The 27,500-nt window shown below is 38.5% G+C and overlaps 1 protein-coding gene across 1 annotated transcript; it reads left to right on the top strand.

Moving 5' to 3' along the window:
* Window positions 1-11,008: 11,008 nt before the first annotated feature.
* Window positions 11,009-26,608, top strand: LOC145960488 (uncharacterized). Its single transcript, XM_083079997.1, has 4 exons — window positions 11,009-14,001; window positions 18,722-20,071; window positions 22,517-23,003; window positions 24,833-26,608. The coding sequence occupies exons 1-3, from the start codon at window positions 13,836-13,838 to the stop codon at window positions 22,957-22,959; spliced, it is 1,959 nt and encodes a 652-aa protein (XP_082936123.1). The 5' UTR covers window positions 11,009-13,835; the 3' UTR covers window positions 22,960-23,003; window positions 24,833-26,608.
* Window positions 26,609-27,500: the final 892 nt, after the last annotated feature.

The raw sequence follows: 27,500 nt of genomic DNA, 5'->3' as shown, positions 1-27,500 counted from the left end.
TCGCTTAACTCGCATCCACAGGTAGTTGATTTCGTTGTCCGGATTTTGCTGGCTTCACGACCGTGTTGGATTGCGCTCCCATGTTTGAATGCAAGATTGGTAAAGAGGAGGGGGGGTGGGGAGAGGGAGGAGGGAGAGGACTTTGAATTTTGGCTCGCGAGTTGCCAAGCGTATTTTATTCCGGAGAGTGCTTTGTGTAAACTTTCACGCAGCTGCGATCGCATTCTTATGCACGGCGGATTTCTTTTGTAGGTGGCAAATTGATGTTAAATCATGAGAGAAATAAGAACAAGAATTATAATTAATTTATATTAATTACACACCCGATCCAAGTAATTTTTTTCTCCAAATCGAGGAGACAGTGAAATTTATTTCCTAAATTCTCTAGATTAAAGAAAATAGTGGTGATATACACATGTATCGTAATTATTAATTACACACACATACAGGGTGTCCCAGGTATCTTCCATCCAAAAAAAAAGGCAGATTCTCTGGCCAATTTAAAAACGATTTTTCCTCAGCGAAAATGTCGAGGGAGATCATTATTTTTTGCATATTCCCAATTGCATATTCCCATTTTGTCATCATGTATCTTTCTAACTAAGCCTTAAATTAAAATTCTATTAAAGTAAACTCTACCTAAAATTAACTAAAGAATGTGACTTTATTAATATTTTATTCCCATAAGCCTTAGTTTGCGAAAAACCCTTTATTTTCAATCGTTTATAACTCGAAAACTATTAGTGCCGCGACATTTTCGCTGAAAAATCGTTTTTAAATTGGCCAGAGAATCTGCCTTTTTTTTTGGACGGAAGATACCTGGGACACCCTGTATATATAAATATATATATATGTAATATAATATAATTTTATTATTAATTAAATTTATTTAAAATTACATATTATATTATATATTAATAATATATATTAATAAGTATTTAATTATTGATCACGGCGATTATTTAATCGAATCATTTACAGGTAAACCCGACACACATTTTCGGGAGAAGCCTTGGGGCGTTCAAGGTTTCGGCTGCTGGGTAAACCGAACTTTAGATATAACTATACGAAAGATCGATCGGTCGTGTGCTCGTCGCTCGTATGCGCGTTGTGTAACAGGCGCCCTTGCACGGTTCGCGTGATTTCAATCGCGAAACACTTTGACGTGTATCCCGAGCTGCAACGGGAAAAGGATAAAAAAGCCTGATGCTTTATGCGGCCGCGCGTACAGTTTGGCGATTGACTCTATTCTGACGTTATTTCCCGCTTTTCTTGCTGTCGCTTATCATTCGGCGCGAACAAAGAAGAATAAACGGTTCGAAAATTCTTGCGCATAACGATTCCTTGACAGTTTGAGGCCGCCACTTAAAGCAGATTTGACAAGAGATTGGCGAGGGAGGATACTTAAGCATCTTAAGAGGTTCTTGCGACCTTGGATTACGACACTATAGTGGACGAAGAAATTATCGACAAAAACACACTACTTGTGGTACTACGAAGATTACACGAGTAATTTGATTAATTACACGTGCAATTATATTTTCGATTATGTGAAATAATTATGTCTTTTGCGCGATATATAGTAATATTAATTTTGTTATTATTAACATCTAACTGTACGCTTTTTTTTATTTATTAATATCTTACAACATGTGCAATCAACTCTTTATGAATAAGTCTACTGAAACAAAATTGTATCAATTATGTTTATTGTAAAAATAATTATATTAATTTTATGTATATATAAAGTATTAGAAAAAAGGAAAGAGGAAAAAGTACTGATTTATCGATAAATTTTTTTCTCAACAAAAGCACGATGAAATAGCAATAGTTCTTGAATAAGCGAATGAAAATGCTCGGAAGCTAGGGACCTTCGAAAGACAATATTTCCTCTCCAGAGTATTACATTGAATATGACGTCTCTCTTCTGGAAAATCTTGAGAGAACAAACCTTTCGTTTCTCTCTCCTTTTTGCTTCATTATACATTATTTATCTTACTGAGTTTGCCACTGCATTGCGTCATCTCGTAATCTACTTATCTATAAAAGTAGAACGCAGGCCCTTGCGCATCGTGAAAAGTGTGACTGTTTGAAGTATTAACTTGTCATTGTTGTTCTGAAAACAAGACGTTTCGAAGCTCGTATTCATACACATGAACAATGAGTAACGTCCAGCTAGGGTCGATGCTATGATAATGTCTGGAATTATTGATCGGCATACATTAATGGCTTCTTCTCGCATCGTGAAAATCAAGGATAACGAAGGGGGAATCCAAGATACGTGAACTTTTGTAGCCATATAATAGAACTTCTCTTCGTTAAAAGACAAAGATACAACAGTGGAGAAAAAAAAAGAGAGAGAAAATGTGTATACGAATTAAATTACACCACAAAGATATTATTAATGCTGAAATGACGAATATTTATTAAAAATATATCGTTTATTTTAAATATTTACTTTATATCGAATTGATTTTTTTTTAATTAAAAAAATACATCAAAATTAATTTTTCAAACATGCGATATTTGAAAGTGACATGAGAGTAAAAATTAATAAAAATTTTTTTTCTTTTTCTACATATCTCTCTCTCTCTCACGTTGTATAAATATATATGATATATATACACATATACAGGGTGTCTGAAAACTTTTCGCAGTCCCGAAGTGTAAAGATAGATTGGCTCAAATTAAGAAGGAAGGTCTTCTACTGTTTTGCGATATTTGCAATAATTAACGAAAAATTAATAAAAGAAGATCGGCCAAAGGGGAGGAGCCTTCGCCTTTACACTCATCGCTCCTTCCCTCCCCAATCACCGCTTCACCGCGCGCCGCCATTATGTTACAGTGAGACCGTCTTCGTCGCCGCGCGCTTCTACTCACGCGTATTGGCCGATCTTCTTTAATTAATTTTTCGTTAATTATTGCGAATATCGCAAAACAGTAGAGGACCTTTCTTCTTAATTTGAGCCAATCTACCTTCACACTTCGGGACTGCGAAAAGTTTTCAGACACCCTGTATAATATTCTTTCTTTAAAACAGTTTCCCTCGTTGTCAGTATTATCTTGATTATTATGATGATAGTTGAAACTTTTCGATTCTTACTAAGTTACATACATACTTACTCTTTATCTCTTTCTTTGTCCACAATCTATAATACTATCAAAAATAATAAATCAATTTTCTAATAAATATATTTATTCATCTAATATTCAACATCTGTGTTGATCGTACAGACACGCAAGAATTTTGCGTTGTTGTCCGACAGTGTTTTCTAGTATAGAGCTAATTCAAAATGTCTGTCGGAGATACCGGAGAAGTCTTGCGGGGATTGAAAGAGCGGCTTTGTCGCCATATGCTTGCACCACCCCATATGTATATATCTCATCCTTCCACGTGTGCGAGCGCCCTGCCAACTGTTAGAGACGTTCTAAAACAATACAAGAGCAGGATATATCTGCAGCACTTTATCGCGTGATATATACTCGGTGGATTTACGATTTACGAACTTGGAACGAACGGAAACAGGGATGGTGCAATCCCATCGGCCTCTTACGCGTCTCTATTTCGTCTCGTGATGTTTTTAAAGTCAACTTTGTACGTACGTTACGCTCGTACGGTCGTACGGACTGTCGAGAATGACGCAGATCATCGTAACAGAATCGACCTTGTACGGTAGCTGGGTCGGAAATATTTTTGTTATCGGCGTCCGAACATTATCAAAAAATTATCAGAATTAAATATTAAAAATAATAAGTACGATAAAATGTTCTCACTGTGTTAAATATGAAACGATTAAAGCGACAAGTCTTTAATATATTTAATGTCTAATTATTTGATTACGTTTGAAACATTTATTAATTATTGTAGTAATTTATGTTAAAATGAAATGAAATTATTGAGAGTGGAAATTTGAAATTGTGGAAATTTTATATAAAAATTCTGCATTTCTGGCAACGTCGCTTCGATTATCCCTCTTTCGAGCACCCTTCCGCAGTTCTAGGGTGAATCATTCCCCTCCTCGTTCTCGAGCCTCGACGATAATGCGACTCCCCGCGCACTTTGTACCGTCGAAGGAGGTCAGGTCTTTGTGTCGGATGATATAAATTTATGCGTAAGGAGAAGAGGGCCGGACCGTGAGATATAGTGATAAAGGAGAAAAATATCATGCTATGGCGGAGAGGTAAGCGATCGGATGGATTTAGAAGGACGAGCAGGGAGACATGTGAAATGCTGGAGTTTATCGCATGGAAACATGTATGTATATTAGAGAACGTTGTATATTATCGCAAGTTTTTTTCTCTGGAATACAAATTGTATATTAAAGAATGTTGTTTATTATCGCGATAGTTTTTTCCTCCGGAATATAAATTGTTCGTACCAAGAAACATGATGTAAATTAAATTTTTCGTGTATGAACGAGAGACATATATTAATTGAAACACAAAAATGAAGAGAAATAAGTCGATAATTTGTAAGGTTTTTCTTAAACACACAGAAAATTTGCATGCAAAATAGAGATCTTACATAAATTACCTCGGCTTTACCTCGTTCATGCACTGAACACTCTCTGATTCCGATCCGATATTTCAAATTAATTCCATCGATTATTTAATCGTTCGGTTAAATTAATCGTTCTCCAAAATTACATTTATACCACTTTCAAAATATGCTTATACGAAGATAAGAGAATTATAAGAGATAAAATGTTTGTAGATATTTGAAAATTTGTGTGTGTGTAAGAACACTGGGAGAATCATTCGTATGTATTTCTATCCTTCTGACGTCATAATCCAAGACAGCTGACGTAGATATCAAGGGCTTTTAAAGTCTATTACCTTACATGAATTTGCAAGATATTGATTTTGTACATGTGGTTTATTGCTCGAGTGATTTCTCAAAAAAAGGTACATATATATTTCTTATATTATCTTCTTTCGAGCAGCAATTCAGTTACGTTCTTTATCAACGAGATGTTAATTTTCGCCAACCTCGATATGAATATTTTAGGAACAGAGAAGTTATTAACTCGAGCGAATTTAATTCCTAATGTTGTTAATTTACCGTAATATCTCCAGCGACTTACCACTATAATTCGCGAATGGGTTGCATAATAATAAGTAGCCGAATATTATAGCATATAAAACGAGGATATTTTCATATCTTTTCTCATTTGATATAGAAAAAAGGGGCAGACAAATAATTACATTCAAAATTAGAAGTTACATTCAAGTATTACGTTCAAAAAGTTCATTTATTTATGAAATTTATTATTTTTTGCATATAAAGATGTACATATATACAGGGTGTCCCGAAACTAATGCTTGATATTTTAAAGGCAGATTCTCTGGCCAAATTAAAAACGATTTTTCCTCAGCGAAAATGTCGAGGGAGATCATTATTTTTTGCATATTCCCAATTTTTGTCATCATGTATCTTTCTAACAAAGCCTTAAATTAAAATTCTATTAAAGTAAACTCTACCTAAAATTAACTAAAGAATGTGACTTTATTAATATTTTATTCCCATAAGCCTTAGTTTGCGAAAAACCCTTTATTTTCAATCGTTTATAACTCGAAAACTATTAGTGCCGCGACATTTTCGCTGAGGAAAAATCGCTTTTAAATTGGCCAGAGAATCTGCCTTTAAAATATCAAGCGTTAGTTTCGGGACACCCTGTATATATATATATATATATATATATATATATATATATATATACACACATATATATATATACATATATATATATATATATATATATATACACATATATATATATATATAATATATCTTTATATCATAATTTTTTTTTATTATAATATTTATATCGTATATTTTTCATTTAAATTACAATAAAAGAAATATTAAATATTATAGTAAATATTACAAGTAGTAAATATTATAATATTATAGTTAATATTATATTATAGAAATATTAAATATTATAGTAAAATACAAAAGTTATTTAATAGGTTGTTTAATATTTTTCAAAACTTACAAAAAGAACGCACGAAACTCTTTCTCACTCTCTCTCTCTCTCTCTCTCTCCCTCTTTCTCTCTTGTGCTTCGCATATATTTATATTTGAATAGATTTTTCAAAATGTATATCAAAACGCAATAAAGAATAGAAAAAGCATATTAAAGAAATAAAGACACATTAAAGAGAAAAAGATTAATTTGAAACAGCCGGTATTCTCGATTCGCCGGCCAGTCATCATCGTGCCCGTATTATCGTATTTTAAACGAAGTTTCAAATTTTACGGTTCAACTTTAAAGTTCCAAGTTTCCACGGTGAGCCATTATCTAACGTAATTTACAGTTCCGGGGTAAATCATCTCTGTGATACGGCGCTACTTACTGGAAAGACGTCTCGGAGAAAAAGCAATGAGTAGAAAAAAGCCGAGAGATGTCAGAGAGAGAATGGAATTGTAACTTTCGCGAGCGCAAACGTCGTGTTATTAACGTCATCTATTACTCATTTCGTTAATTGCTTTCCCTATTAACGTTTGTGTGTCACTTATATGCGTTTATTCTAGCTTTAGGTTGGAAAATAAAAGGAATTGCATTAAAGGCAGTTTAATAATCGGATGTAATTTAGATTGATATATCTAGCTCACTTAAAACTCATTTGGATACGTCGAGGTATAATGGGCCAAGTTAATAATTACATTATATGGGATAAATGGATCATTACTGCTGCGAGGATTCACTCAAGGGCCATTTTTAATCTCTATCTCTTCCAAAACTTTTGATAAAGTTTTGCATAGCAAATGAGGATAAATTCAATATCAAATGGATGTAAAACGACTAATCGACCGTAATATTGTTTTCTTTTTCTTCCTCTTTTTTTTTTATTTTAACACTCACATAGCGACTGAAATAAGGGGATCCTCGAAAGAAAAACAACATGGCCTCATCAGGGAGAAGACGAAATCCATATCACCCACGTGCTACGTGACATATTCGACTTTTACCCTTTACGCCTCATGCTGTTTCCAGAGATAACACTTACATAGATGAGAATGAAACACCTTGTACGCGCAAGATGACGTAATATATATATTTATGTACGCGTCGTTTTCGCTTGTGCGACTCGAAAAATCACCCCTCGCTTAATGGAACTCCCCTTTAATAAAATGGCGACCACTCGAGCGAAATTGGAATGTATCGTACGTTATTGTTCCTCACGATCTCCCGAACGCGTCCAGGCTTATTTCGCATGTTGTGCGCCTCGCAGGACCGACTTCAGACAAGATGGTGCCCCACGATTTATTTCGATCCTTTTCACGTATATATGTGTGTGTGAATCGATATATTATTTTATTAAATTGCAGGAGAGAGTATTGCAAAAAAATAAATAAATTCTATATTTTTATTATATCAATATTTCAAGATACGAAAATATCAAGCATTTCTAGAAGATTTAAAGTATATACAGGGTGTCCCATTTTAATGTCCCACCCCAAATAACTTTCTTATTTTTAATTTTAGAAAAAGATGTTTCAGACAAAAGTTGTATGGTTTCAAGGGGGACATAAGGTGGTGTCATTAGTTTGACCTTGAATAGTTGCTTCAAGGTCACGTAAAAGTCACCTTCAATTTTTTAAATGAAACCCCTTACTTTCTATTGCATATTCTTGTAGCTTATCTCGAGAGCTTTCCAAAACACTATAATTAAGTACCTTTTCGTTAAGTACTTTTTGAGTTATGAGGCTTGAAATAATTTCTTAATTTTACATAAACCGTAAAATATCTTGTAAAATATTCATTTTTCGATTATCTTACCTTAATACTTTTATGTACAAAAGAAAATAGTTGTTTTTAAGAAAAAATATATAATTTGCAATTAACAATTCCATATTTTTTCTTAAAAACAACTATGTGTTTGATCAATTAATTCTTCTCATTATTTTGTACATAAAAGTATTAAGGTAAGATAATCGAAAAATGAATATTTTACTAGATATTTTATGGTTTATGTAAAATTAAGAAATGATTTCAAGCCTCATAACTCGGAAAGTATTTAATGAAAACTAACTTAATTATAGTGTTTTGGAAAGCTCTCGAAATAAGCTACAAGAATATGCAATAGAAAGTAAGGGGTTTCGTTTAAAAAATTGAAGGTGACCTTTACGTGACCTTGAAGCAACTATTCAAGGTCAAACTAATGACACCACCTTATGTCCCCCTTGAAACCATACAACTTTTGTCTGAAACATCTTTTTCTAAAATTAAAAATAAGAAAGTTATTTGGGGTGGGACATTAAAATGGGACACCCTGTATATCATTATAAACGTTTCTCTTTTAGCAGAAGGAAATAAATTTGCAATTATACTACTCTTAATTGTGTTGCTCTTATGAAAGATTTAAAAACCTTGAACGCGACGATTTTCTGCAAAGAGAAGAAACGCTCTCGATCGCGCTTTCAATTGAACGGCGCCTCCCGTGCTTTACGGGCCTGCGGCTAAATTCGGGAATGGCCGGCCGTTTCGTTATTATTCGTTTCTCTCGCTCTCCATTCGACTCGAGCACATCGCTTCGCCGACCATCATCCGTTGCTCGGCAACCTCTGACTCGCGACGTGTCGTTATATGATGGCGGCGGGGGTGGATAACCGGTGTGGTGGTTCGATCTCTCTGTCTCTCTCTTTTTCTCTCCCCTTTCCTCCTTTGTTCTCTCAATTTCTCGATTTTTTCTTGCTCTTTTTCTGTATCTCGACTGTTAAAGCTGTCGAGTGGTACTCGTTAACCAAATGATCATTACGTCAAATGTTAGTTATACCTTGACGACGCCGTTAGACACTTCGCGAACGAGCTGGCACAAATCGGTAGGGTGTATATAGGGTGAATCGCCGTAACCACCTTTAGCGAATAGCGCTGTTGGTGTCCACCAATCTCTGGTGCAACTGCAATTACGGAATTACACTCGTACGTGTTCGACATGAGTTTTCATCAGGAGAACATATATATAATCAGTGAGATAAAACAACAAAGATAGAAGATAAATTGTCCATATATATGCGCAGTAGCAGGCAAGGAAATACTTTTATTCCAACAACTCGAAACGAAAGAATAACGCTTTTAAATTAATAGCAATTTATATTGAAGTATGTATTTCCATTGGAATTATAAATAAAAGATTGGCATTAAATGTTTTAAAAGACATTAAAATTATTATTACTTATGTAATGAGGAATTTTCGAATTTAATTAACAACGCGCAAAATTTATTACATAGTTTTATTCCAAACGGCCATGTCTGATCTCTTTTATTCATTTTTAAAATTTTTCTAATTGTCAGCCTGTAATGCCTAAATTAAGGTGCAATTCGTCAAGGATCTGTATTCATTAATTATACACGACTCCATCATAATCTCTCGCGCAATCTCGTGTCCTGAGACGATTAGCAACGTCTCTTAAATTCCATGTGAATCCGTCGCCGCGAATTTATTATTACCTCTTACGGCACGTATGTGCGAGAAAAAGAAAATGAGAGGCCGGATTGAAATATCGCTAGCACCAGCAAATAGCTTCTGGGGTAGGAAAGTTTTATTAAAAATGCTATAGGAAAAAAAGAGGGGAAAAAATTCATTTACTAAAGATACTAAATACATAATCTCCTACGCGCAAAAATATTGATATAGCGGGACATGATGTAGGAGAAAAATTACGTATTTTACAAGTGGCATCAGTATTTTGTCATCTTTGCCGTCAGTTCTAAATAACATTGCGATACATCTACAGTAATTGTAAATAATGAAATGTAAGTAAAAAATAAAGCTGTGACCGCGAGAGAAGCGAGAAGAATCGATATTCGTTAGCTTTTATATGAAGCACACGTGTAGTCCATTCCGCTTTACGTTTCGAGCTTAACGCGAAGCTCCCTTGAGAAAGTTAAAACGACGTACCATCGGCAACTTCTAAGAAAATAATCCGAGCTAATTCCATTCGGAGTTACATCCCGGGCCAACTTGTTAGCGCTAATTCCAGGAGTCTCCCGCGGAAAGAGAATAGACGTAGCGCCGTACGAGATAAATAAATCCAATATACGACGCACACGCGAGCGAGACGGGCGAAATAGGGGAGAAAACGCGGATCGCGGCCCGATCTAACCGGCCGACGAAGAAGACGACGCCGACAAAGGGAGGCAGACGGTACCCGAGGCGCGGAATAGCGCCGAGAGGGTGAAAAAGAGGGACGGACAGGGGAGACACGCTCTCGCGCACGAGAGCGAGATGCAGACGAGAAGGAGACGGGGATAGGGGAGAGAAGGGTGCGAAGGGGAGAGAGAGGGTAGCGCGCGCGCGAGTCGGATGGCGCGCTATCGCAAACCCCGTCGGCGAACGCGGCAGGATGCCGAGGTCGACGCTATCGATTGGCGTCGGTGTTTCCTCGTCTGTATCTAGCGGTCGGTGGCTGCTCTCTCCCTTTCTCCACCTTCTCCTCCTCTCTCTCTTTCTCCCTCAACCGCGGAAGGGATTCACTTCTCTCCCTGTCCCCCCCCCCCCCACGTCCCCCCTGCGTTCTCCGTCCCATTCTACCTCGCGCGCTCTTCCATTCTTCCCTCTTTGCCCACCCACTGGCGGTAACAGGTGTTGGTCTGGCCCCGAACTCGTACAAAATCGATGGACGACAGCCGGATCGGCGTCGGCGAGGGGTTTCCCCGCCGATCCACCCCGTCGGCCTTTCTCTCCCCTAACTCTCCTCGATCGAGGAATACAAGGAGAGAGAGAGAGAGAGAGAGGGTGGCGCGTAAGAACGAGAGGAGAGCGAGAACGAGAGAACGCTGCGGGAGGACGGCGCCGCAACCGACGTGCGGCGACGAGAGGGGACCCCCCTCGAGAAAGGGGGGTTGGGAACGCGAGTTACGCGGGCGGGAGGAGGGGGAGAGGGGAGAAACGCTGCACACGAGCGCGGCGGCGAGGACGCAGGCGCCCGGGACGCGGGGCGACGCTCGTCGGCGACGCTGCATTGGCAGTTGCACCCCAGCCACACCCGGTACGAGCCATGTAGTCGGGCTACCCTCCACCGCGATACACGGCGGACAATTGTTGCTTCTGCGCCTACAGGTGGTACATCTTCGTCTTCGATCTTCGCGAAGCTCGGTCGGTGCTCGTCGTGTCTGCTGTCGTCGTCGTCGTCGTCGTCATCGTTGTCGTCTTTCTCGTCGTCGTCGTTATCATCGTCTTCGTCTTCGTCGTCGTCGTCGTTATCGTCGTCGTCGTCCTTGCTCGACTCGTTCGTTCTCGTTCCACGTCACCGCCGCCGCCGTCGCCGCCGTCGTCGCCGTCGCGGTGCCTCGTTGTCGTGGTTACGCCTCGTGTATATCCGTCCGCCGAGCGAGCGAGACCCACCGGTAGTCCGCGTGGATCGCGTCGTCGACACCACGTTACGGGAGCGTCCACCGCGACATCGGGTCCTCGGCTCTCGACGAGGAAAGCGTCGGGAGAGTTGGCGACACCAGCGTGCCATAGACGTGCGAGGCGAAGGAGAAGAGTACCACACTGCTAACTTGGGGCTGGTAACGCTACGTCAGCCAAGTCACCTCCAACTGCGTGTGTGCATCGCCGAGGGGAGCGAGAGCGCGCGCGAGCCGAGGGGCGAGTGTGGGGTCGGGAGGGGGTCCGCGCGGGATTTCCGGGGTCGCGGAGAGGGCTAGAGGGAGCTATCGACCACACACGTAAGGCGGCGGCGGCAGCGCTCTCGCACACACCGGCGCACACGGATACACAACATCGCGGACCTGTTGTCCAACTTGTTGCTCGTCCCTGCGAAGGCACACCCGCCCATCTCCGGAGTCGAAGGTGAGGAGACTTGTTTTCGAAAAGGGAGGAGAACGTGGAGGAAGCGCGACGGTCGCGGAGGATCGTCGGGACCGCACCGCACATCGGAGGATCGCGCTCGACGACCGAGCACCGACCCCGGAAACGGCGGACGTGAGGTAGACGAGAGGATCGAAACTCGAGGGGAAACGTTTCCGACGTTCTCTCGAAGCGAGAGGAGAGATAAGAGCGGAGGAAATTTTAACGACGATTAATATACACAGTGTTTCCACTTCCTGTATAGATTTTTATAACTTTTCATCGTCGGTGTTCCTTCGATCGGAAATTATATTGGATCGTATCTTTTTGCAAGGAGAATGGGATTCGTTCTACGTCTCGTATTTTCGCTCTCTATATAAACCAAGCGAAGACGCATCGAGGGAGACGAGCGCTAGAAGAAAAGCTCTTCTTTCATCTTCAGGATAGAATATCCGACGTTTCCTACGATTCAAAGGAAACGACGCGCGCTGAGTAATTCAGAGGACCAACTCCTTATAGAGAGACTCAACTATTCACGTATCGAATAGAAGTCGTTACGTTTATCGAATTATAAAGGGAGCAACAGCGGAAGAAATTCGCTGAAGAAGTCTCGACATTTTTTCGAAGCGGAAGAAGCCCGACCTCATCAACAAAATAAACGAAGAATCGCCTTTCAACCGCATCGCAATTTCGAAAGTCAATTCGAAGAGTTTCCACACGTCGTTCTTGATCAATTTACAGAAACATTCGTCGTTGCAAGGGGATCTAGATCGTCACGATGAGAATGTTATCGTCGAAATACGCGCGTCCCAGGGCAACGACGTCATCGGGAATCGGCGAGACGAGATACCACCTGGAGCAACCGGGCGAGTGAAACGTTTGATTCCCCTAGAGCGACGGAAACCTCGGTGTACGACCGTTTCCGCCGACGCATGCACTGCCGGAGGAAACGTGGGATAACGAAGTCGCGGTGGTGAAGCGAAGGAGGTGGGAGGAAGAGAAAGAGAGAGAGAGAGAGAGAGAGAGACACCAGACATGGCTAGAACGCGCCATATAGACCGACGAAACACGCAGACAGGCATGAGACCGGCGTCGTAGAGAATGTAAATCGTCCACCCGTGAATATATACAACGAAAGCAATACTACAAACAAGGTAATCTCGAGGAACAAAGCAAAGGCAAGCCGCACACACGCTTCTCGCCAACCAACCATTTATATAATTTCGCCCCCAAACGACCTGAGACTCAGCGCTAGAGACGCACGTCGCGTATACAAGTTTCACCCCCGTTCGCGCGGACTCGATCGGGAGCTCCTCCCAGCTTTGCTTCACTTGAGAGATATTTTAATATGAATGCATATACACGCGTATAAAGACACGGACGCTCGCACCCATTCATCCTCATATATAATTATAACATATATGTATATGTATATATATATGTACGTTTACACAGGAGTCCTATTGAGAATAATCGTGCAACGACGTCTAGGATTAAATAGTGATATATCTGGGCAAATTATTTGTCGAGCTAAGCGTTTTATTTTCTCTAAGGGAACAGCGTCGTTTCCTCGCTCCTCCTTGTTACGGGAGCTCCGGGTAAAAGGAACAATCCGATCTGTCACCGAGACGATCATGTCATGTCTCGGGAGATCTGAGAGGAAGCGCAGTGGAACGGGCAGTTGGAGCATCGATTGAGGAATCGATCTCGATGTCCGGTGGAAGATAAAACTCGGCGCTTCCGCGAGAACGATTAACGGTGTATCGAACACCTACGTAAGGAAGCGGTGCGACCTGGTGCGAGGGGAAAACGTGATACTTTCTCTCACGATCGACACTTTGCGATTGATACTTGGCAAATCATCACGGAAACGTATATTCGCAATAAAGTACTCGCTTTCGCGATACGAAGAAACGACGAGGGAGAAGATATTCGAGAGAGGGTTGTTTACCTAACGCGATTGTTTGGTGATCTTAGAACGATACGCCGCGATATTAATCCCGGTGAGAAGTGCACGACGATCAGAGGCCAAGATGCCGCGTTGTTACATGGTAAAGAAGGCCCTGTGCAACAAGTACATAAGCAGCGTTGCCAGAGGATTCGAGAGCTGGGGTCGCGGAAGGAGCACGCCATCGCCAACCACCATGCAGCTGCTCGTCTCGCCCACTGAAGGGCACGTTGCACCCCCTGTTGCACAAGGTATGTCGCGCGTTTCGCCATATTTCTCCCGAGAACTTAACCGTGATCGATCGCTATTGACATAATTATTCTTTTGCAAGAGATTTTTTTTTTTGTTGCCGCGGGTGCCAATTTCGACTGATGTTAGACAAAAAAATTCTCATCCTAGCTTGGTAAAAAATATGGTGATATTATGTATGAAAGAATAGAATAAAAAGAAAAGATTTATTAAATATGTATAATAGACACACCTCATCGATTTTATTGTCGCTTAGATATGTTGTAGGGGAGGTTAGGTAAATCCTCGCAAAAATCAAGTGGAAGATGACATTAATTTAGGGCATACAGCAAATTAAAATTTCACCATTTTAATGCCTTTTCTTAGATATTATAAATTGATACTAGGAACGGCGTGTATAAAATTTCTGTACGCATTCTAATTTATTTGTATTTATCAATTAGAAACAGTTTTTGTTTACATTATTTAAAAAATAGCTACGGAATTATGGATATTTTATCCCTCTCTCGTCCACGCGTGAAAGTAAACAAAATTTTTCAATTAAAAAAACAGTCGTATACAAACTTTAATTTGTTATCTCCAAAATAAATGCCGACTCTCACTCTTGAGTTTTGCATGGAATTACACAAAATAATCTCCCCTACGTATCTAAATCGCGATAAATCGATCAAATGTGACCTATTATGCTTATTTACCAGAATTTATTTAAAACTATAAAAAACTCGCCAGACGCAACATATTATTATTATATATTTTTATTATATATTTATTAATATATATTTATATTGCATTAATTATATGCATTAAATATATGATGTTGTATTTATATTATATGAATTATACAGGGTGTCCCATTTTAATGTCCCACCCCAAATAACTTTCTTATTTTTAATTTTAGAAAAAGATGTTTCAGACAAAAGTTGGAGTATGGTTTCAAGGGGGACATAAGGGGTGATGTCATTAGTTTGACCTTGAATTGTTTCGAAAGAAAAAATGTAATTTGCAATTAACAATTACATTTTTTTTTTCGAAACAATTATGTGTTTTCTTTACACCAATTGATTTCTCTCATTATTTTGTACATAAAAGTATCATGGTAAGATAATCGAAAAAAGAATATGTTACAAGATATTTTACGGTTTATGTAAAATTAAGAAATGATTTCAAGCCTCATAACTTGGAAAGTACTTAATGAAAACTAACTTAATTATAGTGTTTTGGAAAGCTCTCGAGATGAGCTGCAAGAATATGTAATAAAAAGTAGGCGATTCCATTTAAAAAATTGAAAGTGGCCTTCACGTGACTTTCAAGTAACTATTCAAGGTCAAACTAATGACACCACCTTATGTCCCCCTTGAAACCATACTTGATACTGAAACCAACTTTTGTCTGAAACATCTTTTTCTAAAATTAAAAATAAGAAAGTTATTTGGGGTGGGACATTAAAATGGGACACCCTGTATATTAATATATCTTTTGCATAAAATAATTTCTCTCTCTCGCCCTCTTTTTGGAAGATATTTAAAAAAGGCGATAGTTACTCTTTTTTTTCATACTCTGACGATTGTTTTAGTACTTTAGCGATACTTGGTGAAATTCATTGGACGCATATAAACGCGTCGGCCCGTTTGTATCGAATTATCAAGCGATAATGGCACACGCCGCTGCGCGCACCACGTAATTCCCGACAATGCGCGTTGCCTGGTCGCAACGAAACGACCTTAATTGTCCGTGGAATTCCCCGTGGCGTATTACTACTTGTACATGCGCATCCGTAAACTCTCTTCGTACGAAAATGGCATGCGAAACTTGCCGAGACAGTAAATGCAGTTACAAAGGCGACGCTCAGAATCATCGTAATGGCAATGCGCGTGTTATAGCACATTGTCGGCACAAAAGAGACGATGGAGTTTCGAGCGCTGCGACAGTAATTCGGAATTAGCTGAAATCGTTTGCGGAAACGTTCAAAGTGCAGCGAGTCTTTTATTGAAATCTTGCTGAACGATTCGAAGATAGAGTTATTAAAAAAATTAATCGCGATGATATTTTTATCGTATTACGATGTCTAAAATTACATCAAAAATCATAGAAGCGTATATTGATTTTTGAGCAAATAGTAAAATTATTGAGCTAAGAATAAAGCTTCCTGCACTTTTATGGTTCTTGATGTAATTTTAGGCATCATATATATTTCTGTAATCATATGATCATATGAAATATCATGGAAATTAATTTTTTAATTTGTTTGCTCTATTTTTGAATCGTTCAGCAACCTGAACTTATTTTTATTCAGAAGAAATAATTTCCTAATTTTTATGCGGATATGAAGAAAGAGGGAATCACAAACTTTAATTTAATAATTTTCCTATTCCCTTCCTTAATATAGGTATACAGTATAGTAAAAAAAAACGTACTCTAATATTCTTCGATATTAATATAAAGAATCTTGATGATGTCAATTTTTCATGGTCCTAGATAACGAACCATTTTATAATAAAAGATTAATTTCTGAAATGTTGTTCATAAACAGACAGGCTAATAGCCTTAATTTACAAACTGACAAGGAATGCCTACATCGTAATTATATATCTGCAGTATAAATAAGCTTCCTAATATTTAATGTTTTGACTATAACTCTATTTCCTTTATATATATATCCTTTATATAGATCTCTATTTTCTTATGTGTATTTTCATAATATTAGAAGTCATTGTACTCCCTGCGCTATTTTCTCTCCTCAGTCATAAACAACATATCACATTATCATTAATCACACTATTATCAACGATTATTTCAGATAATTACTTGGATACTTTAATTTAATTGTGATTTTCCATGTATATTTTTGTATTTCGACCATTTCTGTAAGTTTCTTTTTAATTTCATCGTTACTTGGTTGCGTTCAATTTTATTTTTGACTTATAGTTTTTATCTATTAATTCTCGGACCTCTATGTCTTTTAGCTATAGAGAAACGTGACTAGACGATTTATTATTGACCGTTGCGTTAGAGGATCTTTTTATATCTGAAGAATTTAATTTTGACCGTAATGCATCAAGTCTTTCGCTTAACTTAATTTTTAGCTTAATTTTAAACTTTATTTTCGCACTAAAGATGGCCCCAAAAAACGCCCGCCTTTTTTACATTATATTAGTTTAATTTTAATAAACCTAACAATTATTATTAATATTTTATTATTTTTACTGATCACAGTCCTTCGAATTATGTTCTTTAAAAAGATTTGGCTCATATAGCTTATGATTGTTTATCTTTTTTATCTAAAGAATTTTATTAATATAAAAATATATATGTATATAAAAAATATACAACTTTTATAATCTCATATCTCTCTTTATAGTAGAATATCAATACCTGTATGATACACCGGGATGTGTATTCGCAAAACTTTTGCGTGTATCCTAAGTTGATATACGGCACGAACGAAACAGTAATATACGACGCGAAAAGGATAGGACACCTACGATACATTCGCATAATAATTCATAGCGAACGTCGATCCGTTGGCGAACTCTTCGTGATCGCGATAGAAATTTATCTCGCTCCTGAACCTAACGCTGCAGAAACAAACAACGACGCAGAAATATTAAAACGGATCGGCCTGCCGACATTGGTGGAGTAAGGAAGTCGGTTGCTCTTAAAACGAAACGTGCACTTTCATAACCGAGTTATCGCGAAATTTTATATCCGCTTATTCTCCGAGCGACCTTCTTGGTTCTCTGCTGCCAACCCCTTTGACCTCGTTTCTAACATATTTGCCGTTATAATCCCTCGCTACCTTTCCCCCACTTCCCCTCCCCTCCTCTCTTTCACTACGTCCGCAATCCGTATATTGTGCAACCCACATTTTCCTCCCCTCTTCTACCCTCCTCCATCGCTGCACTTCCTGCTGCCATCATCGAGGTTCGACACTCTTTGCTATCGCGCCGGTAACGAGAATCGGATATTTTTCTTATCCCATTTAAAAGTCCATGGCGTCGTTAAATCTCGATTAAAAAGTCAAACGGAAGCAAAAAAGCGAGATTACACCTCCGTGGCGAACAAAGACGTTTCGCAACAATACGATCCGATTTAAATCGATCAGCTTATACAGGGTGTCCCATTTTAATGTCCCACCCCAAATAACTTTCTTATTTTTAATTTTAGAAAAAGATGTTTCAGACAAAAGTTGTATGGTTTCAATGGGGACCATATTTTTTCTTAAAAACAACTATGTGTTTGATCAATTGATTCCTCTCATTATTTTGTACATAAAAGTATTAAGGTAAGATAATCGAAAAATGAATATTTTACAAGATATTTTACGGTTTATGTAAAATTAAGAAATTATTTCAAGCCTCTTAACTCAAAAAGTACTTAACGAAAAGGTACTTAATTATAGTGTTTTGGAAAGCTCTCGAGATAAGCTACAAGAATATACAATAGAAAGTAAGGGGTTTCATTAAAAAAATTGAAGGTGACCTTTACGTGACCTTGAAGCAACTATTCAAGGTCAAACTAATGACACCACCTTATGTCCCCCTTGAAACCATACAACTTTTGTCTGAAACATCTTTTTCTAAAATTAAAAATAAGAAAGTTATTTGAGGTGGGACATTAAAATGGGACACCTTGTATATGTATATTGTCCTTCTCTCTTATACGATTCACGCGATAACTATAATTATCACGAACGCGCAAATTTAATCTTTATAATTCCTACAGAATGTCCCGACACGCAACCTATGGTTTCCGCCGTGCCCGATGCTAAGTCCTTGAAGGAAGAAGCATCGAGCGATGCGGACGCAAGGATCACGTCAACAGCGACCACGACATCATCATCGTCGTCATCATCATCATCATCGTCGTTATCCGTTATTTCCACAGATGCAATATCCGCAACAGATTGCTCGATGACAATGCGAATGGAGACGACCACCGTGATCACCGTGACACCTTGCACCGCGACGACGTCTCCGACGACTCCATCGCCGACGGAATCGATCGTCTCTCCCGTTGAGAAAACGACAACGATGACGACGGTCGTCCCATCCTTACCTTCGCCGAGCGTCGTGCGAACGTCCTCTGGGAGGCCCGAGGCCGCGATCGCGACGACGTCCATCGCGATGCTGTATCATCCAACTTCCGTCGGAGAATCGTCTTCCGCCATCTCCAGCACGTCGACGACGTCCTATCATCTGGAAGACACTCCGGAGCACTCGAGGACAGCCAACGATTTCAGGATACGACTCGCGCCCGCGTCCTGCGGCGTGCTTATGCCCAGCCACGTATCATCCATGTTCAAGGATCGCTCCGCGGCGGAGACGGAGGCGGCGCACGATCTTCTCGAGCTGTCGCGATCGCTGCCACCCTTGCCACCGCCGAGCGTCGCCATCGGTCCTCAGAGCGTGATCGAGGCGCCGGCGAGCGACGTCCAGGAGATGACGGTCTACCAACCTGCTGAGCAACCGATTTATCAGGTGAATACGATCGATCTAGCTAGCTCGACCATCTATGGCCATCATCATCATCAGCAACAGCAACAGCAACAGCAGCAGCAACAGCCTGCCGCGGCCGCCGGCATCATCTACGAGCCTAGTGCGACCATCGTACCACCCTCGGGCAGCGTCTTCATACCTTTGTCGCCGGTACAGGAGATTCTGCTCACGTATAGCACGTCCACCATACCGTGCACGTCGATCGTCGCTCAACAGCCACAGCATCAGCCGCCGCCACCGCTCCCGCAGCAGCAGCAGCAACAGCAACAATCGCAGCAACAGCCGTTGCAACAGATCGAAGCGACGCCGCCGTTGACGCCACCCACTTCCGAGTGTAGTAGCGACATTGAAAACAGCAACCCGAACTCGCAGCCGACGCAAAGGGACAAGGAGGTGCAGACCATCACCGAGCAGACGGAAGGAGTGAAGCCGGCTAGTTATACGTACGACACGTTGCTTGTCTCAGACGGCAGATCGAAGAACAAGAAGGCGCCTCCAGTGCAGAAGAACCAGGAGACAGAACCGATCGAGACACCCGAGACCTCCAAGACCGGTCGCTATATGTGCTGCGAGTGCGGTGAGTAAAATGTAGATATAAATTGAGGATAAATTAAATTAATCAATTGCAATATATTCAACTTCTCTCTCTCTCTCTCTCTCTCTCTCTCTCTCTCTCTCTATCTATCTATCTATCTATCTATCTATCTCTCTCATCCTTGATTTTAATTGATTGATTTGATAATTTTCGTTTTGTTCATGTCCATTTTTTTAAAATTTACTTTGAACAAATATTTTAACACTTACTTGTGTAATATAAATTTATTGTTTTATAATTTTTCATATCTTTTAAGTTGTATTTTAAATACTCTATCTCACGCCAAATTTATATGGATAAAGAACATAATTATATTTTGTACAACATTCTTTTCGCGAGTGAAACATGTTGAAAATATTTTAAAAGTTGATATAAAATTATTAAAGATTATGATTATATATACATACTATACATACTACACATGTGCCTTCAATAACATTCATTACACATATACACACATGTACATTACATTACATTATATATTTAATATTTTTTTGTTATAGAGGATTTGTAAGAAAATAAAAAAGTTAAAAATATAAATATTTTATTTATATACTTTGTAATATAATAACACATCTTAAACAGTAAAAAAATACTAAGGAAAGAGTTTCAATCGACCAAATTAATTACATCATATATTCTCAAGATGATTTCTTAATATTTATAGTGTACATATTACACTCATATAATTTTCTAGAATATTATAACATATGTAATATTATATTTTAATATATAATATTATTAATATTATTTAATATAATTTACTAATATTATTTAATGTGATTTAATATAATATTATTTAATATTATTTAATAATATTTAATATATAATATTATATTTTAATACATAATATTATTAGGTACATAAATAGATATATTTATTGATCCCCTCAGAGCTGCAATTTATACTAACTAATAAAAAATCTTAATCATTACATCTTTTAAACTACATCTTACATCTAACCGCAAAAGTTCGCCTTAATCCTATACATAACATAAACTTAAACCTAATTCGAAACTAAAACTTATATCTATCGCACACACATACACACACGCCATTCCCTAATCAAATCTATCCAATCCAAGTCTTGGACCTCCGCTTCCGGTTATTTCTTATTATTCCTAATATTTCTCTTAGTCATTTCTTTTCTTCTCATCTCTCATATTCACTACACACTTCTCTCTCCTCTCCTCCCACTCATTCTCTCCTTATTCTCTTCAACTCTCTCAACCCTTCTCTCTCTTCCCTCTCTCAAAATCTCTCTCACCATTTCTTGCTATCCTCTCCCCCATCCCAAACACCTTTCCCATACATGTTTCCACGTTTCACTCTCTATCCCACATATCCTACATATCCTCTCTTCTTCCTCCTTCCAGCTCTACCACCTTTTATTCACACCATTTCCTAATCTATATTTCGCCACTTTCTGCCTATTTTCTCTCCAGCCTTTCTTCAAATAATCCGGAATTCCTTGTCCCTTTATCCTACTGCATCATATATAATATTATATATGTAATAATATATTTTAATGTGTAATATTATATATTTATAAATTTATTTAAAATTGTTTATAGTAATTTAATACTCAATTTTTGATGAGGGTTGATGAATATCATATGGATACGACGATCCCGCACTGAGAAAAATCGTTTGATTGTACCAACAAGACGTATATGATTGAAGGCATTTTGGTTAAATCAAACAAGAATTTCTAGTTATCATGATAAGACTTGATTTTTTATAACTAGAACGTTTAATAGATTTTACTATAAGGATCTGGTTAATATTTTCTGGTTGAATCTATAAAATATCTTGTTTATTAACTTCTTTGTTTGCCGCTAGGCGGCGAGCCACTCTTAACTTAACTCGTATTCAATATTTGCCATGAAATGTATATAAAGAACTAGTATTAACATTAAATCCAAGGTATATTTTTTTTCTCTTACGAGCAGTAGTGCCAGAAAGAAGGCGCTAGCTCTCTGATTGTGTGTGTTTGAGCTGCATCCTCTTCTTGCATCACTGTTTTATCAGTTTAATTTCTAACAAACTGAATTTAAAATAATTTATTCAATAATCTGGATTAAATTTATCCAATAATCTTGTTGGAATTCAGAATTAAACAGATTTTTGAAATTAGATGGAAAAAATTTTAAATGACTTGGTGCTGGTGAGTTTAGTATTATTAACCAGAAAATTTGGTAAATTTAACAGGAAGAAATTAATCAGAATCATCTGGTAATTCCTACAAGAATTCTGGTTCGTCCACTTTCCAACAGACATACTGGTTGAATCTACCAGAATTCTAATTAATGCAACCAGATTTTTTTCTCAGTGGCGAGATACCCAATCTAAAGGATCATGAATAGCGTGAATAGTGTGAATATTCCTTCCAGTCAACCCGCACCCTTTCTTTTCTTCATCCACCAGGCAAACAATACGCGACCTCGTCGAATCTGTCGCGGCACAAGCAGACGCACCGCAGCATCGACTCGCAATCGGCCAAGAAGTGCATCCATTGCGGCAAGGCGTACGTCAGCATGCCCGCCCTGGCGATGCACGTGCTCACGCACAAGCTTACGCACAGCTGCGGCGTGTGCGGCAAGATGTTCTCGCGACCCTGGCTGCTGCAGGGTCATCTGCGCAGCCACACCGGCGAGAAGCCGTACGGATGCGCCCACTGCGGCAAGGCGTTCGCCGATCGCTCGAATCTACGGGCCCACATGCAGACTCACTCGGCCGACAAGAACTACGAGTGCCACAAGTGTCACAAGTCGTTCGCGCTCAAGTCTTACTTGAACAAGCACCTGGAGTCGGCGTGCCAGCGCGAGAATGAGAGCGACGGCAGCTACGACGTCGACGCGCCGTCATAGGACGTAACCGGGATGTCGGGGACGACCGTGGACGGCGATTACTGGTAGGTTTTCCGACTTTGCGGAATCGTGATTTTTTTTCGTTGAAAACACAGGCCCACAAAAAAAAAGTACCCTGTGCTGGCGATCTGACTAGGCTAGTCTTATGTATTTTGGCCCGCTGAATTCGAATCTGACGTCAGAATTGCTCCATCACGTCACAGTTTTTTTTTAATCTCAAAAATAGACGAAAATTTCGTAAAAATCGACATTCTAGGGTAATAAGACTGCGCTTCTTAAAGAAAAAGTTACCAAAATCATATTTTAATGTATTTTCAGACATTATAAATCCAAATCCGACCTAGAATATAAACGTTGTGCTCAATTTTTTTTGTGCTCATTTTTTATTTTTTTTATTTTTTCAGGTTGTAACACCTAAAATTTACTGCAAACAGATTCTATTTATCAAGATGCGAAGATATTAAGATAGGTTTTTACCTCCAGATAGCACAATCTTTTTTTTCATGTACCTCTAGCGCTTTAAAGACATGAAAAGAGGTTTGTGACCTATATAAAGAAATTTCTGCATCTTATACGAACTCAACAGCTAGAAGCTGTAAGTTTCGAAAAAATTTTTCTCAAAATTTGGACTTGGAGAATATAAGATTAATTCTTTCCAATATAAGATTTATGGATGAACTAAAATCAAATATGGAATACGGAAGATTGCTACTTTTTCATGACAAATGTTAATGGAATCGATGGTATGATTGGTGTGACAAATCGGATTTGGATTTATAATGCCAGAAAATACATGGAAATATGATTTCAGTAACTTTTCCCTCAAGAAGCGCAGTCTTACTACCCTAGAATGTCGATTTTTACGAAATTTTCGTCTTTCTCTTTTGAGATTTAAAAAAAACTGTGACGTGATGGAGCAATTCTGACGTCAGATTCGAATTCAGCGGGCCAAAATACATAAGACTAGCCTAGTCAGATCGCCAGCAGAGGGTACTTTTTTTTTTTGTGGGCCTGTGAAATTGACGTGGATTTTTTTTATCGTTTGTCATTTGGAAAACTCTCAGCTTGCGCGTGTCGCGAGCAACTTTGCGTTTTCACGTTCGTGAGTTACGGGCACTTTAATTTGCCGCGACAGTCCCGCGATCGATCGCGACTGTTGTTCTCGTATTTAAACCTAATAGCGCGCCCGTGCCAACCGATCAATCCGCAATTTACAGCCGGTCGTGCACGACGTAAACAGAAGATTGCAGCGTTGACCGGCTGTAGAAAGAGGAAATACATGGTGTGCCGCACAGATACACACCTTTGCACCCATTCATAGACCGAAAGGACAGAAAGGGAAGATGAACACAGACATACACGCATATAAACATACGCTGCAGTCCTCTCATCACCGTGCGGATGCGATTGGTTTCGATTTCTAAAAAATTGCAATTTGAAAATATCGCGAATTGTGACATTCTTGTTGACTGGCACTTTTGTTGCAATCCAAATTGATTGGATACTTTTTTCATTGCGTCCCAATTTGATGAGAGTGGAAATCTTGGATGCATCTAAATTTTATTTTCTCATTTGTCGATTTATCAAAATTCCTCTTTCTCTCTCTCTCTCTCTTTCTCGCGTTTCCTTTCTTTAGTAAAATTTTCTACTTTTTTTCCTCGAGGGAGGATATTAGCGCGATTAAACGCGTTCTCGAGATCCGAGTGTCTCGAAATTTGTCGTAACGAGAGCTCTGCTCTCCACTAAGTCCAGAGAGATTGAATTGGTTCGGATTGGAGAATACGTGAAGTGGCAAAAGACAGAGAGAGAGAGAGAGAGAGAAGAGAAAGAGACAGCTTCCAATTAGTCGATAAGATTTTACTGAAAATTGCAGAACGGGCTAATGACTTGCTGTCACTGTCAAGAAGAGCTTCGCTCTTTTGTGCATCGCAGACGACGATCAGACGTCGAATCTCCGGTAACATCCAATTTCAACGGGTATCTCTCGGTAAGCGCAAAGTAATTCGATTTACTCGTCGGCTTTAAACGTCGCGGATGGGCGGAAGGCGACAAAAATCTCGGCGGCTGCTACTGGGAACGAGGACGAGAAGATAATTGACATATCGGCGTCTCTGGATCTCGCGCTCGTCTCCTCCACTCGTGGAGAGGAAAGAAGTTTCTCTGAATATTTCACCGCGCCTCGCTTCTCTCATATTTCGCTCGCTTCTATTTTTAAGATCATTTTCCCGATTCTCTCCTTCTCCTTGACACCGGAAGATCGAGAAGAGAGCTTCGCGTATATTTAACAAAACAAATACTTTGGCTAACGAGAATCGATGGAATCATTAATTTTTCAATCGTTACCGACTACATTTTCCGATAAAGTTTCGCCTATAATAAACTTCAATTCCTTCGTAAAAACCTTTATGCTTGATTTCTCCAAATGGCTATTTCCTGAATAAAGTGTTAGCGTAATAAAAAAAAAATTCGCCGACTATCTCTTTCTTCGATGCACAGAGAAACTTCTTTTCCATCAGCGAAAAGATCTGTATTCTGATTCGCTAGTTATTTTTAGGCAAGTCTGCCGCGTAAGGATGTCTCGACATAAAGCGATATCAATATTTCAATATGTTTGGGCATCCTCTCGCGCCGAAGATCGATATGATAGCATCGCAGATACCCTATCTCATTTCGTGAAATTCGCAAGAACGACGAATCGAGATGCTCTCTCGGAATGAGCAGCGATAAAGTCGATTGCGAAAAATAGTGCAATAAGTTTCTTACGTAGTTTAAAGAAGCACTTTTTTCATTCATCTTTGCTCGACGAGGGAAGTTTCGCTCGTTACTTTTTTCTTTTCCTCAAACTCGAGAAAATTTTTAATTTTCTCTCAAACGAAAAAATATCTCTATTAATCTCATTTATTAAAAAGATGATCTCAAAACGTGCAATTAAAATTAGAATCTGACGCTGTTGAAGCTATCGCAAATTTAATTATCGTTATAAGTTATTTTATATATATATTTTTTTTTCATAAAAGTACTTCGAATACAACGATAGCACTTGATGACACCTGATAATGTAAGGTCGTTTGCGCGTTTAATAGTGCACTCCTGCGCGATTTTTGCCAGGATCTCCTTAACATAACGCACGCGCGAGTACTCGTGGAAAGTTTTCATCAACATTTCACGTAAACTGGACCACCTGTTGAATGCAGAAATGACCATTCGGTGGTAAAAGGGTCGGTCGTACTGCTACCCTGAATTATGGAACACATCATTTCCTCGGTTGTTAAAAGCGCAAGCAATTGTAATGTTTCGCGTTTCAAGTTTATCGATATTTTTTTTTTTACATCCGCAAAAGAGATACATCCCATACGTGGCGGATTTCTCTTCAATCCATCGGTGAAATAATTACATATTGCAAGTTATTTTTATAGGACATTGAAATATTATATATCTTTCATATCTTTTATTTTAAACTTTTAATATTTGATGAAGAGATTCCTTTTTTTAACAGAGATTTTTTCTCATCGCACGTTTGCATTATTACCAGAGTTCCTACGAACAAAGTCATTGATACGATATTATCAATTTGTTTTTATTATATGTTTTGTTATATACAGGGTGAGCCATTTTAAGTTACCCACCCCAATAACTTTTTTATTTTTGAATGTACAACAAAATGTTCCCAATAAAAGTTGCTTGACTTCGAAGGGGACAGAAGATGGTGGCAAAAATTTGACCTTGGATAATCATTTGAAGGTCACATAAAGGTCACCTTCAATTTCTTAAATGGAACCTACTATTTTTCATTGCATATTCTTGTAGCTTATCTCGAGAGCTTTCCAATACACTATAATTAAGTACCTTTTCGTTAAGTACTTTTTGAGTTATGAGGCTTGAAATAATTTCTTAATTTTACATAAACCGTAAAATATCTTGTAAAATATTCATTTTTCAATTATCTTACCTTAATACTTTTACGTACAAAATAATGAGAGGAATTAATTGTTGTAAAGAAAACACATAATTGTTTCGAAAGAAAAAATGTAATTTGCAATTAACAATTACATTTTTTTTTCGAAACAATTATGTGTTTTCTTTACACCAATTGATTCCTCTCATTATTTTGTACATAAAAGTATTAAGGTAAGATAATCGAAAAATGAATATTTTACAAGATATTTTACGATTTATGTAAAATTAAGAAATTATATTTCAAGCCTCATAACTCAAAAAGTACTTAACGACAAGGTACTTAATTATAGTGTTTTGGAAAGCTCTCGAGATAAGCTACAAGAATATGCAATGAAAAATAGTAGGTTCCATTTAAGAAATTGAAAGTGATCTTTATGTGACCTTCAAATGACTATCCAAGGTCAAATTTTTGCCACCATCTTCTGTCTCCCTCGAAGTCAAGCAACTTTTATTTGAAACATTTTGTTGTACATTCAAAAATAAAAAAGTTATTGGGGTGGGTAACTTAAAATGGCTCACCCTGTATATTATTTATATATATGTAGAAATCGATTTATATATAAGAAATCGAATAATATTTACAT

The sequence above is a fragment of the Camponotus vicinus genome, unplaced genomic scaffold (genome assembly GCF_025532165.1).
Source record: "Camponotus vicinus isolate PSW18456_S1 unplaced genomic scaffold, iyCamVici1.0 SCAF_10, whole genome shotgun sequence".
NCBI classification, from domain to species: domain Eukaryota; kingdom Metazoa; phylum Arthropoda; class Insecta; order Hymenoptera; family Formicidae; genus Camponotus; species Camponotus vicinus.
This window is presented reverse-complemented; position numbering and strand designations above follow the sequence as displayed.